Genomic DNA, 14,782 nt, shown 5'->3' with positions numbered 1-14,782 from the left:
TCCCTGCTCCAGATCAAGCTGTCTGTGGGATCACTTCTCCCTGGTAGGGGTGGGGGAGTGTGGGATGCACCTCGGCAACAAGGGAGGTGAAAAAATCTGTCTCGGAAATCCCAATGAGCCCCCAAGAAATGTTATGGGAAACTCGAACAGAGACATGAGACTCTGAGGCAAGAAAGCAACACTTTATTGTGCCAGCACAGACTCAGCTGACTCCTGTCCAAAGGTTGAGCACCAAGAACGAAGGGATCTCATCTCAGCTTATGTACCCTTGCAAGCAGGCAATAAAAAAAATGTTTTAACCCATATATGGTTAAGTGTAATTCTACAGGCTACTTCACCCTAGTGCTAAGTGTCCTTCTACCTCTAGTGCTAAGTGACCTTAGCACTTTAGGTTTTATATCTCAGCCATGCCATCCCTCCCCTCTGCTACTTTATCAGAACACAGGCCTGTCTGTTTCTGTTCTGGTCCTCCTCCCTGCTACAGGGACGGGACTGCTTAGGGCCCAACTCTCAGTCCTCAGCATCACAGGTTTGACCTGATACTTTTTAAACTGACCTTAAGGAAACAGGAAGTTTGGTCAGTTTCCTCAAAGTTGCCTGCCTACCCAAGTAGAATGTGAGAGGCAGAGTTCAGGCAGTACAGGACAGACTCAGGCAGAAACTGGAAGAAACTACTCCCTGGCAGCTGGGTTGCCAGCCAGGATGGTTGTCCTTGCAGGAAATTCTTTGCATAATCCTTGGTTCTCTGTCTTGGAGAAAATGTTGGGGGCAGGCCAAGGTGGGTGGGGTGGGGTTATTCCAGGTGCAGGTGGGAAGGAGGCATACAGTGGAGTTAATTCCAAAGGGAGTTGGGAGAAACAGAGTGGATTTAAGACTAGATCCATTCCTTGGGTCAGCCACTGCCATTCCCTCCCCCTTGCAGGAGTTCCTCATTTTTCCCAGAGACAATAGCCTGTTTCCTTTACCCAGCCTGCTCCAGTCCAGGCCCCTGAAGCTGCTCACCCCATTACTAGAGACTAGAGGGGTGACTCAAGTAGTAGAGTACCTGCTGTGCAAGTACTAAGCTCTGAGATTAAACCCCAGGCCTCCCATCCCCCCACCCCCCCAAAAAAAAGAGGCTGTGGTAGGGCAGGAGTAATGACCCATGCTAAGGGTCCAAAGAACCCAAGGCTGTGGAAACTGAGGTAGGGAGGATTGGGTGTAACTTACTCAGTCACTTAATCACAGATCTGGACCAGCACCTGGGGGGCCTGCAAGGTTCCCCCAGAGTATGCACTTTGGAGGTTCCCAGAGGGAGTCATCTAGGCCAGCCTTTGCTTCCCTTTCCTCCCCTTTGGTCCAGTGTGTCATCTTCCTGTCCCCCAAGGGCTCTTTCCCACTATTTGTGTAGCAAAATGGCTCTCACACATCCTGCCAGTGTTTGATTAATGGAGCCCTGGGGCTCGGTCCAGGCTCTGGGGCAAAGAGGCCCAGGGTAGGATCCACCTGTTATTCTGACAACAAATGTTTATTGCAGAGGAAGCAGCGAAGTCCCTACTCTCATGGAATTTACATTCTAGTGTGGGAGACAGACAACCAGCAAGATAAGGGAGCAAACTACCTGGCACATCAGATAATGACACTGGGGGACAAAGGAAACTGAGGAGGGATGCGGGCAGCAAGTGGAGCATAAGGAGTGAAGCAAGGGATGATTGGGTAAGATTTAGGAAAAGACTTGAAAGAGATGAGAGACGGGGCCATATAGATAGAGATTTTTAGGTGGGAACGAAAGGTGCAGTCAGAGCTCATGACACCCACAAGTATTGTTTACCAGACTGAGGGACCCGAGAAGACACTAGTCCAGAAGATTTCAAGTTGTTTTTGTTTTTTTTTCAATACTGGATTTGAACTCAGGGCCTTCACCTTAGCCACTCCATCAGCACTTTCTTCTGATGGATTTTTTTTGAGATAGGGTCTCATGGGAACTGTTTGCCTGGGATTGGCCTCAAACTGCGATCCTCTGATCTCTACCTCCTGAGTAGCTAGGATTACAGGTGTGAGCTACTGGCTCCCAGCTTCAATATTTCAATGTACTTTTTTTTTTTTTTTTTTTTGGTGGGACTGAAGTTTGAACTCAGGGCTTCACACTCACAAAGCAGGCGCTCTAATGCTTGGGCCACAACTCCAATCCAAATTTCAAGTTCTTGTGTGACTTGCACAGAGAACTGCACAGAAACACAAATTGCAGAACTGCACTGAAAGAGTGAGAAAGGCAAAAGCTCTGCAGAGAAGCAGTGGCCCCTACCCCTACCCGATGGCATGGAAGCCTTGATCTCTTTGTTTAAAGACCAGTTTACAAGCTGTACGGTGGGGAAAATCTGGGCAGTCGGGAGGGATAGGCTAGCTAGCAGGTTTACTTGCCACAGCTTTAGTACATAGCAAGGAGTGTTCTGCACATGTGCTTATGCTACTGTTTGGACTTTTATTGTATGTATGAGATTTGACCAATATTCGTAAGGTCCTAAGTAGAGGACTTGGCCAGGAAGGTCTAATTGGGGCAGGCCTCCTTTAACTAGCAAGTCAGACCCAAAGCACCTCCCTCTTTGGTGGCCATCGTGCTCTAGGGATGACTCAGGACCATACTGGGGGATTCCTGTTTGCTTAAGAGAAAGGAGTCCCTGGGGAGTTATTTTCCCTGTTTGCTAACCTGCCTCAGTGTGACTGTAGGAGACCCAGACATGCCACTCCAAAATATACCCTTTTGGCTTTATTATTATTATTATTATTTGTTGGTACTGAGGCTTGAACTCAGGGCCTCACGATTGCTAGGCAGGTGCTCTCACCACTTGAACCACTCTAATCTGAAGCCCTTTTTGTGGATTTTTTTTTTTTTTTTTTGCGGTACTGGGATTTGAACTCAGGGCTACACCTTAAGCCACTCCACCAGCACATTTTTTGTGATGTGTTTTTTTGAGCTAGGTCTCACGAACTATTTACCTGGGCTGAATTTGTGACCTTCCTGATCTCTGACTCCTGAGTAGCTAGCATTACAGGCATGAGCCACCAGCACCTGACTTTTATTTATTTATTTTTGGTGACATTTTGTTGTTGCTTCTTTCTTTTTTGTTCTTTTTGGCAGTACTGGGAGTTGAACTCAAGCACTCTACTGTTTGAGCTACTCCGCCAGCCTCCTTTATTTCTTTTAGGCAGGGTTTCTCTGTGTAGCCAGCCCAGCCTTGAACTCACAATTCTCCTGCCTCAGCCTCCTAAGCACTAGGATTGAAGGTGCACCCAAGGCCACCCTGCTCTCTGTCTTTGATATAAATTTTCTATCCTATTTTACCTGAGATCAAATTGTTTTGACATGCAGACTTCAAGGAGTTGGGGCAGGGGACTGGAGCGAGAGCAAGAGAGAGAGAGAGAGAGAGATTTGTAGGAATTAAGACTCTTGGTCCTGGGATACACACTTGGCCCTTTTCTTCCCACCGACAGATAATGCTTTCTTGTTTGTCTTCTTTTTGTCAAAACATAGCTGGCAAGTCGGGTACTGGTGGCTCACAGCTATAATTCCAGCTACTTGGGAGGCTGATATCAGGAGGGTAGCGGTTCAAGGCCAGCCCAGGCAAATTGTTTGAGAGACGCCCCCCATCTCCAAAATAATACAAAATGAGCTAGAGGTGTGACTCAAGCAAGTCCTGAGTTCAAACCCCAGTCCACAAAAAAAAAAAAAAAGGAAAGAAAACATGATGGGCAGAAATGTGGATTACACCCATCAGCAGCGCTCTACTTCCTGTTCCAACAGCTGACAGGACACTGACTGCCTTTGGGAGTCTTAGAAGGCAACTTTGGAGAAGCCTGGTGTACCTGTGATTAAGCCATAAAACACTTACTGACTTTACGTTCTTACAGACTCTTTGGATCTGGTCTTGAGTCATTAGCTTGCTACCCTTGAGATATATATATATATATATATATATAGAGAGAGAGAGAGAGAGAGAGAGAGAGAGAGAGAGAAAGGGATGGTAGAAAATTAGTTAGAAACTAATGTTTAAAGTCTTAAACATTTTCCAAGTGGTAGAGCGCCTGTTTAGCAAGTGTGAGGCCCTGAATTCAAACCCCAGTGCCACCAAAAAGGAAAAAAAACACATTTTCCACAAACATTTGTAAAAAGGTTTGTCCTTGTGAGCAGATAACTTTAACTTGTTTCACTTGCCAACTACACAGTTTGGATCTAGTTCTTATATAGACTAGTGAGTTTTGTATCATCGTACATGTGGCAAAGGCGTGGAGTAAAAGCTGTATCATGTATGTCTGTCTGTATGCCTGTGTGTGTATGTGCTATTTTTCTATGTCCAGATGGTATTGCCAGAATCAATCGTTTCTATTTAAACTGGCTAAAGAATAAGAATTTACATAAATTGTCCTCTCTGAAGTATCAAAAAGTAACCCAGTGCTTTTTTTTTTACTGTTTTTGAGACAAGGTCTCACTTTGTAGCCCAGGCTAGACTTCAACTCACTTTGTAGTCCCATAGCTAGCTTGGGAATCACAGTCGCTGGCCTTTGTTCCCTGGGTGCCGAGATTGCAGCTGTGTGCCACCACACACCACACCCTGCTACACCCAGTGCTTTTTGAGTTCACATGACTTTGGAAATCTTTGGCAAATGAATATTGTTGGTTTTGTAAAAATGGATATGCCTTCAGAGATGTCAATATTAGATGGAATGCAGACACACAAGCTTTATTTTAGTAGCTTTCCTAGTCAAACAACTTTCTTGTCTTTTGCGGTACGAGGGATAGAACTTAGGACCTTGTTCTCTACCACTGAGCTACATCCCAGCCCCCAAGCTTGTTATCTTGACTAGATGTTTATGATCATAAAACTGAGTTCAGAGACTCAAGAGGTAGAGAGCCTGCTTTTTGAGCTCTATGTCCTGAGTTCAAACCCCTAGTCCCACCAACAAACAAACAAACAAAACTTGAGTTCAACTAAAAATGAATGTTCAAGTAGAAAACAGCACCTATTTCTTCTATTCCAAGCACAGCAGTAGGGCAAAACAAAACCCGGTGTGCTTAACTCTTAGGGCTTTTTGTGGTACTGGGGCTTGAACTCAGGGCCTACACCTTGAGCCACCCCATCAGCTCTATTTTTGTGACAGGTTGTTTGAGATAGGATCTCACAAACGATTTTCCTGGGCTGGCTTCAAACCATGATCCTCCTGATCTCTGCCTCCTAATTAGCTAGGATTAGAGGCATGAGTCACCGGTGCCTGGCTTAACTCTTAGGTTTTTGTGACACTTGACTTATGTGCTTGTACCCTGAAAATAGTTAACCAGGAAATTGTTTGATGATGGCTACCTTTTGTCTTATGTTTCATGGAATTTTCATGAGGAATCCAAGCATAATTATTAAGATCAGTGAGTTAAATAGATGCAAGTGGGATAAAAATTTATAAATGTTCCCTTTAACAACAATGCTGTTTTGTAATATGTCTAACTTAAAAATAGATTCCCAAATCTTTTTGGCAACTTACTCCCTTAACATGATGCTAAGTTGAACTGAGTGAGGAATTCTTTGACTAGCTAAATCATTTTCCAACAAGAGAAAACACTGAAACATTAATTGCTGTCTATAAGTTTGTCTACTATTGACTTCTTATTACAAAGGAACTAAAGATATTCGGACCTGTTCGTCAGTGTGACTTTTGCCTCATTAAAATTGTACCATGAAGGCTGGTGGAGTGGCTCAAGTAGCACATCGATTGCCTGGTAAACATGAGACCCTGAGTTCAAACCCCAGTACAGAAAAAAGAGAAAAAAAAGTACCACGAGGAAACACATGATTCTAGAAATTCTGAAATAGTATTCACAGATTGGCCAATCTACAGAAAGCACATGTGGCACAGTTCACATGCTTATTTTCTAGTTTGCACTGCAAATGAGGTTTGCTAAGGAATTCTAATTAATACATGTAATTAGAACTAGTAAGGGTGCCAGGTGTTAGTGGTCTGTGCCTATAATCTTAGCTACTCAGGAGGATCTCTGTTCAAAGCCAGCCTGGACAAACGGTTCAAGTGACCCTTATCTTGAAAAAAAAAAAACAATCACAAAAAAGGGGCTAGTAGAGTGGCTCAAGGTGTATGCCCTGAGTTCAAGCCCCAGTACTGAAAAAAAAGAGAGAGAAATTTAGGGTAAGCCAGGCACAGTGGCTCCAGCCTGTAATCCTAGTTACTTTGGGAGGCAGAGATCAGGAGGATTGAGATTTGAGGCCAACAGAAGCATGAAGTTCTCAAGATACCAGCTTAACCAATGGCTAGGTATGGTGGCCGAAGCTGTCATCCCAGTTAAAATGGAAGCATAAATAAAAGTATCATAGTCCAGGCTGACCTAAGCATAAACTGGAGATGTTATTTAAAAAATAAATAAAGCCGGGCCCCAGTGGTTCTCATCTTTAATTCTAGCTACTCAGGAGGCAGAGATCAGGAGGACTGCAGTTTGAAGCCAGCCAGGCAAATAGTAGGTGAGACCCTATCTCAAAAAAAACCATTAAAAAAAAGGGCTGGTGGAATGGCTCACAGTGTAGGCCCTGAGTTCAAGCCCCAGTGCCACCACACACACACACACACACACACACACACACACACACACACACGTATACTAAGGGCTGGGAACTGTGGCTCACACCTGTAATCTAAACTACTCAGGAGGCAGAGAATGGTAGGATCATGGTTTGAGGCCAGTAAGGGCAAAAAGCTAGCAAGACCCCATCTCAGTCAATGAACAAGGTGTGGCCACACATGCCTGTCCTTCCAGCTACTAAGGAGGCCTTAAGTAGGAGGACTGGAGTCTGAGGTCAGACTCTACCTGAAAAATAGCTAGGGCAAGTACAATGATGTCAACCTAGAACTTGGTCTTCTCTTTTCAGATGGCAAGGTTTTCATGAAGCATTGGCCTTTTTTATTTTTCCTGATTTTTATTATTATTTTAATTGTATGTACTTGTGGGATACAGTGTGATAATTTGATACATATAAACAATCAGGATAATTAATGTTTCCATCTTCTTATCATTACTTTGTGTTTGGAGCTCTTCCGTTGGTCTGTTCTTGGTAAGAGGTTGGGAAAATGCTCTTCTTATGTGTCTGTCTATGGGGAAAGTTCTGTGTTTTATCAAAATAATTTCCTGTGCTTCACACTGACTTCATTACGTTTTTTATTACTTAATAAAACCAAGGCTGGGCACTGGTGGCTCACGCCTGTAATCTTAGCTACTCAGGAGGCAGAGATCAGGAGGATCATGGTTTGAAGCCAGCCTGGGTAAACAGTTTGTGAGACCCTATCTCGAAAAACACTATAAAAAAATTGATCCGGTGGAGTGGCTCAAGGTGAAGGCCCTGAGTTCAAGCCCAAGTACCGCAAAAAAAAAAAAGAAGAAGAAAAGAAAATCACCAAGGGCTAGAGGTGGAGCTCAGTGATAGAGGGTTTGCCTGGCACATGCAAGGTCCTGGGTTCAATCCACAATACCACAAAGAAATAAAGTTGCATGAAAGAGGTAAGGTTTTTCAACAATTCTGTAACTCTCTGTATTTGTTGTTACCCTGGACTCTGGTATTGTTTCACAATGATCTCATTCTGTTTAATCAATGTTCTAAATCTTAACCATTTCCAGAATCAAATTTGAAATTGTGGTTTTTTTTTTTAACCTCAAATTACCTTTGAGATTTTCCAGATGGATCCATGGAATATCTCTAAGTAATTTGTTCTCTCTCTTTATAAAAACAGAAACGTCAAACTAGTAAGTTTTTGTTTCGTTTTGTTTTGTTTGTTTCACAATGATCTCATTCTGTTTAATCAATGTTCTAAATCTTAACCATTTCCAGAATCAAATTTGAAATTGTCTTTTTTTTTTTTAACCTCAAATTACCTTTGAGATTTTCCAGATGGGTCCATGGAATATCTCTAAGTAATTTGTTCTCTCTCTTTATAAAAACAGAAATGTCAAACTAGTAAGTTTTTGTTTCGTTTCCTGTGTTGGGGATCAAACCCAAGGCCTCAGGTATGCTAGGCAAGAACTGTACTACTGAGTTATATCCCCAGCCCTCAAAAGGCTTTTAAAATCTAGTTTGAGATTTCTTATTTAAAATGCCAGTAGGAAGGCTGGACATTAGTGGTTCACACTTATATTCCTAGATACTCAGGAGGCAGCGATCAGAAGGATATGATTAGAAGCCAGCCCAGGCTGGTTCATGAGACCCATCCTAGAAAAAAAAAACCCATCACAAAAAAAGGCTGGTGGAGTGGCTCAAATGTAGGCCCTGAGTTCAAGCCCCAGTACCGCAAAAAAAAAAATGCCAGTTGAAGCTGGGGATGTAGCATTTGCCTAGTATGTCCTGGGTTTGAGCCCCAGCACAAGGAAGGAAGGAAGGAAGGAAGGGAAGGAGGGAAGGAGGAAGGAAGGAAGGAAGGAAGGAAGGAAGGAAGGAAGGAAGGAAGGGCAAAGCACATTTAAGGAGAACCTATATAGTTAATCACTATTATTGCTGCACTTACAAAATCAGACCAAGTTTAACAAGACTAGACTTATTGCAAACAAATTAGTCTTACTGTAATTATCTTTAGTAGAAAAGTGAATGAATGTAGTGAGAAAATTATGTTTCAGTAAAAAACTATAACACACCCATTATTAGATCCCAGACCTGTTCTTTGAGGTTTTATCTACCTATAACTTGGACTGCGTCCTGAATTCTAGTTTTCCTCCAATATCTGGCAACAAGTCCCCAAAGAAACATTTCTAATTTCTCCCAGCTTTCAGATATGGAATCACTAAGACCAGAAACTGCCTTTGCCTGGGAGCGCTGCAGGCAGAGGCTGGATGGTTTGGTAAGACTCTTGTCAAATGTAGGAATTGCCACACAATTTGCAAAAGATATTTTGAACCTAGCATCCAGAAATCTTTTCAACTGGCTGCCCCCGGACTCAGAAACTAGTTAGTAGTCTCCTCTGGTCACTAGCTTTAGTTTTTCTTTCATTTCAGTGGGTTATAGGCAACCTACCAGCCCAGTTCCTGGAATGAGAAACTTCTTGGAAAAGTTTCAGATGGGGGAATGTTGGGCTGAGGATATACCAACCCAAAATTCCTTCATAGGAGACGGAGTACACTACTCCCAAGTGGAAATCTTTGGACTGTTGATTATTTCAAGCTGGTTATTTTGAGAAACTGCAGACACAGGAGTCTTTCTGGAAGGTTTCCCCTTTTTTGCTTTGTTTGTTTGATTTTTTTTTTCTTTTTTTTTTTTTGTGGTGCTGGGGATCAAACCAAGGCCCTTGCCCATGCTAGGTAAGTGCTCCACCACTTAGCTACAGCCTCAGCCCAAAAGCTGCCCTTTTGTAAATGAAATGTACATGAAGGAAACGTTCATTCGTAAAGTCATAGCTGTACCAGGAAGACCGCCTTTATCATTCTTGAGGCTTTTTTAAGTTCTTGCAGTTAGGGATTAAACCTAGATCCTTGCTCGTGCTAGGCAAGCCCTCTACCACTGAGCTACAGTCCTAGCCCTACTCCTGAGACTTTTGGGGTTTGAACTCAGAGCCACACACTTGCTAGGAAGGCACTCTACCACTTGAGCCAATCCCCCAGCCCTGTAGCCCTGTTTTGTGTTAAATATTTTTGAGATAAGTTCTCAGGAACTGTTTGCCTGGGCTGGCTTTGAACCACAATCTGATCCTCCTGATCTCTGCCTCCTGAGTAGCTAGGATTACAGGCAGGAGTCACTGGGGCCTGGCTCTCCTGAGATTTTTACCTACATAACAAACAATCCTTATTCACTACACATTTCTGCCTCTCATCCTCCCATAGTTTTTCTCCATGACCCCTAGAAACCCCACACTCCTATTCCTTCTGTAGGATCAGAATGGAGTGCTGGCTCCTGCCTGCAATTCCAGTTACAAGGGAGACGTGGGTAGGAGGATCGCTGACTGAGGCCTGCCTCAGGCAAAAGCGGGAGATCCTATCTGAAAAATAACCTAAAAGCAAAAAGGGATGGAAGAGTGGCTTGTGTTGTAGAGCGCTTGCCTAGCAAGTAAAAGGCCCTGCATTCAAAAACTCCAGTACTGCCCATCCCCCACTAGCCCCCTCCAAAAGAAACCAAGACTCAACTCTTGCTTGCAGTCTCTCTCTTTCTCTTTTTTTTTTTGGTACTGGGGCTTAAACTCAGGGCCTCACACTTGCTGGGCAGGCACTCTACCACTTGAGCCACTCAGTCAACCCTTGCTATCTCTTATTTTTGTGGGACTCCCATGAGTACTAACATAATTAAAATTGGTTTTCACCTAGTAAATCTGTCTTATGTCAATTTCATTCAGAGACCACCAAAGAGCCTAGAAATATAGAGGGAAGAACATTTTTTCCTCCCCTTAGTATAAAGGATCTGAGGCAGAATCAACCATCATCTGAGGACTAGTTAAGGATCAGCAAGAAAGCCAGTGTGGTTGGAGCACAGTGAGAAAAGCTAGCATGTGAATCAGAAGACCAGAGGCGGTCGAATTATCTGGGGTCTTTTAAGTCACAGCTAGATCTTTCAGTTGTCTTTTTTTTTTACTTGTTTCATTTGTTTGTTTGTTTCAGCCCTGGGGATGGAAACCAGCAGTGCCTCAACCTTGCTAGGCAAGCACCATCCCACTGAGCTATACCTCTTGCCTGAACCTTGGGCTTTTACTCTGAGTGAGATGGGGACTACTGGCAGTTTGAGCAGAAAGAGGCCAGATCCAATTTGTGCTTCATGAGGAACATTCTAGAAACCGTATAGAAAAGAGAAATGGGAACATCAAATTGGCAGCTACAGCAGTAATTCTGGTGAAAGGTGACAGATGCTCACAAGAGGGGATTCACAACTGGCACCAGTCACAAGTGGTAAGATTCCGATTTTATTTTATTTTATTTTTTTTGACGCTGGGGATCCAATTCAGGGACTCACACACACTTGGTAAACTCTCCACCATCAACCCCAGATTCTAAATATTTTACAAGTAGCACCATCAGGATTTGCTAGTGTAGGTGGAGAATTGTGACAGAAAGAGGAGGCTCAGGTTAACTTTGAAGATTAGGGCAGGAAAGGTGAAAGTTCCACTTAAGAGAGATGGGAAAATGCAGAGGAAGGGCAGGACTAGGGGTACACCAGTCTGCTTTTTTACCATGTTTCTCTGGACAAGATGCTCAGCCACCCTGAACCTCAACCTCAGCTTCCTCACGTGTACAGTAGTTACCATGTTGCCCTTCTGCAGTGGCTGGTGAGAGTTGAGTGAGATCATGGACTTAGAACTAGCATGTGTGTGACTCGGTGAGTCGTACCCACAGCCTACACACAGGCCACTAAACCTCCTCAGGAAAGCAACTATGCTTTGTAGCCCCTCTGCCTGGCTTCCTCTGAAATGGAAATGGACAAGCCTTTTTCATCTTGTAAGTTCCTTTCTTTGAGGTCTTTGATAGTGATGAAGATTGGAACGATGTCAAATGGCTATATCCCTAAGGCTTTGAAATTTTTACGACACCTCATGACCATTAGTTCATCTGAGTCCAGCAGGGTATAGGAATTATACCCATTTTCTGAAGTAGGAGAATAAAGTAGTAAAAACAAAATAAATCCCAAGCTATTCATGGCTACCTCGTGGAATCCCCTTAAAGAGAGAAAAGGTAGAATGGGTGGGGAAGAAGGTCCTGAACTGGGCTTCCTTTCCTGTCCCTGTGTGGTAATGCCACCCAGCTGTGCTCAACCGTGCCCAGCTCTAAGATGGACTAAGTCTCCACTCCTTTGCCCTCAGGAGAGGACACACAAGTGCCTCTCTAGGTCCTAGTCTCCCTTTCTCGGCCACCACAGCAGCCTGGTGTTAGGAAGAGTAGCTGAGCACCACCATACTGCATCTGAGGTTTGGACAAGTGGGTATAACACATTGTATAACAGGAGTTCTAGGCCAGAGGCCCAACTCCAGGGGTTCTACATGCAGGGTCCACCCCAATATCCCACATAAAGAGACGAACAGTGGTGAAGGGCAGAAAAAGGAGGTTTATTCTGTGGCCCAGGCACACCATGGAAGAGTAGAAGCGAGCACTTCAGCCCATCTTCTGGCTACACACATGAGCTTCAGGTTTAAATAGTGGAAGGACTGGAGCAGGGACTGGAGGCAATTATTAAAGAGTTCCAGCACAGCTGTGGTCAGGTGAGCAGGTGAGCAGAGGTGAGGTCCAGTTGCCCATAGTCTCAGGATTGGTCCAGCACGACTTTGTTACAATAAGAAAGTCACTGTTGCCTGGCAGGGGGTGGCTTTGTCTCTGGTCACAGGATATTTATCAATCCTGTCCTTCCTGGGTTCCAAGGTGACTGCAAGATGACTGTAGGAGAGAATGGTTCAGAGCAAAGGGCACACATACAAAATGGAGACAGAGATGTCAAGCTTTTCCCCTGCTTTTAGTTCCCCTGGGGACCTTTGCAGACCCCAGTGAGGAGTCAGTGAGTTTCAGCAAAAGAAGCTTCTAAGTACCTGTTGTAATTGTCCTGTTCAGTTACTTCTCCCAGTTATTGAGGTAGCAGATGAGGAGACTAGAGCCCAGAAGAGTCAACACGCTTAAGATCACACAATTAGAAAGTGCATTTGGGTTCCAACTCCAAGGTCTGTACCCAGTCAGGGGAATTCCTACATATGTTCCCCTCCTAGACTGGAAGAGGGGGCCAGCCCAGTTGTCCCCATCTCTCAATATACCAGGTGCTAGGACACAGCTGTCTCCTATTGTCACTCCCCCAAGCAAGTTGAGTAGGGTGGGGCTGAGCTGGGTGGCACTGCTCAGTGTGGTGACCAGCTCTGCTGTCTTCACTGCAGGCCAATTCAGCTGGAGATTGCTTCTGAGCACAGTTCTGACTGGTGAGAGATGCTACTGAGTGGTGGGGTAGGGGACTAAGCGTAGCGAGTGCTGGTCTGGGTGGATCAAGAGCCTCCAAAAGATAAATTAGAATTGCCTGGGGAAGAACAGGAGAGGGGAGGGAAGGGGATGACAAAAGGAGGGGTGATTAGAGGAAGGGGGATCCAAGGGGCAGTGGGGATCCCTGGAGGATGGGAAAAGCAAACTGTGGGTCCTAGCCCCATCTTTCCTCAGTTCCCTATCTGCGCTATGGTGACAACTCCTGACCCAGCCACCTTGCCGGGAGAAAGGGTGCCACCAAAGCAAAAGTGATTTCTGAATTGGGGCCCAGGAGCACAAAGGTGTAAACTGAAGGGAGGGCTTTGCCAGGTGAGCTGGGAGCAGGAAGTGCAAGCCTAGGGCTTGGGATGCCTTTGCAGGTGAGGTGCCCATCCTGCCATGCCGGCTCCAATGTTCCCACTGCTGCTCCGAGCTCTGGTGTCCCGCCTGCTGCTGCCCGCGGTGCGCCTGGCCCGCCAGCACCTCCTGCCCCTGCTGCGCCAACTGGCCCGCCGCCTGGGCTCCCAGGACATTCGAGAGACTGTGCTGGGCTGTCTGCTCTTCATTCTCAGCCAGCAACACCCGCCAGACAGTGGGGAGGCCACCAGAGTGGATCGCCCAGAGAGGAGGGAGAGGTTAGGTCCCCAAAAGTGAGGCCAGGAATCCTGGCAGCTGAGGTATCTATGGAAACGCTCTCTTCTGGACTAGGCCAGTCCAGGTATCAGCACTGACTGCATCTAGCAGACCACTCATCATTGCCCCTCCTTCTCCTTGCTCCCAAAGACCTCTGCTAACCACCCTGGCCTCGTGGACAGGACCTGACCTCATGAAAATTTAGCTAGGAGATGATACTTGAACCTAGACTGTCACTCAGGACCTAACTCAAAATAACACCTTGATTCCCTTTTAAAGCAGACTTGTCCCCAAAGCCCCCCCACACAGCAAGCGCTCAATAAACATTTGTTGGGTCATTTGGATGCCTTTGAAATCCCTCCACCCCCACTCCTGCCCTGGGGAGGGGGCAGGAGGAGAGGCCACCTGCCATGATTCCTTTTACTACTTGTTCCACTGTGTCCTCACAGTCCTCACAGCCTGGAAGCTGTTTCTAGTGTTTGACTTCCTTCAGGATGTTCCACTGTAAAGAGTATATTTTCAGGGATCATTTCTATAGTTCTTAACTAGAGAAGCTTCTCTGATCATATAGGGTAGCAGAAATCACGAGAAGGAGACATGACATTTTCCCCTGAGCGTGAAGCCAGCTCTTGGTGCTGCTGTGTTGCAGCTGCCATTTGCCATTGATGATTCTTCTTCTCCTCTGGAGGAGCAAGAAGGTGAGGACGTCATCTGAGTGGTTTCCTTTAAAGAAAGAAAGAAAGGAAAAAAAGAATGTCACTCTGTGTCCAGTGAGGTGCTGCATACCTGGAATCCCAGTACTGGGGAGGTGGAAGCAGGAAGATCTTGAGTTGGAGGCCAGCCTGGCCAGCGCAGCAAGTGCCTGTCTCCAAACACAAAAAACAAAATGAAAAAACAGGTGTTGGTTCAAAACTGCAAGGCTGTAATCCTAGTTACTCAGGAGGCAAAGATCAGGAGGATCATGGCTTGAAGACAGCCTGGATGAATATTTCAACAGACCCTATCTTGAAAATACCCAATATGGAAAAGGACTGGTGCAGTGGTTCAAGTGGTAGAGTGCCTGCCTAGCAAGCGTGAAGCCCTGAGTTCTGCCCCAGTAAAGGCTTGGATTTGTGTTGGAGGAACATAGAGATGTGGGCAAGCTCACTCATAGAGGGAAAAAAACTGTCCTTGAGTCTCCTTTGGAGACTAATAAACTCCCGGAGGTGTACTGTAAGGGACCCT

At 45.2% G+C, this 14,782-nt stretch overlaps 1 protein-coding gene and 1 non-coding gene across 2 annotated transcripts; both read left to right on the top strand.

The window, feature by feature from the left end:
• The first annotated feature begins 13,318 nt into the window (after window positions 1–13,318).
• Window positions 13,319–13,976, top strand: Mymx (myomixer, myoblast fusion factor). The gene has a single exon (XM_020157076.2). It carries the CDS (start codon window positions 13,325–13,327, stop codon window positions 13,577–13,579), a length of 255 nt encoding a protein of 84 aa, XP_020012665.1. The 5' UTR covers window positions 13,319–13,324; the 3' UTR covers window positions 13,580–13,976.
• An 89-nt stretch (window positions 13,977–14,065) lies between these two features.
• On the top strand, window positions 14,066–14,278 carry LOC141425988 (small nucleolar RNA U3). The gene has a single exon (XR_012451106.1). It is a non-coding gene; the product is annotated as a small nucleolar RNA U3 (small nucleolar RNA).
• Window positions 14,279–14,782: the final 504 nt, after the last annotated feature.

This window comes from Castor canadensis, chromosome 8, assembly GCF_047511655.1.
Source record: "Castor canadensis chromosome 8, mCasCan1.hap1v2, whole genome shotgun sequence".
Classification (NCBI taxonomy): domain Eukaryota; kingdom Metazoa; phylum Chordata; class Mammalia; order Rodentia; family Castoridae; genus Castor; species Castor canadensis.
Note: the sequence above shows the minus strand (reverse complement) of the source record. Positions and strands in the feature narration are given on the sequence as shown.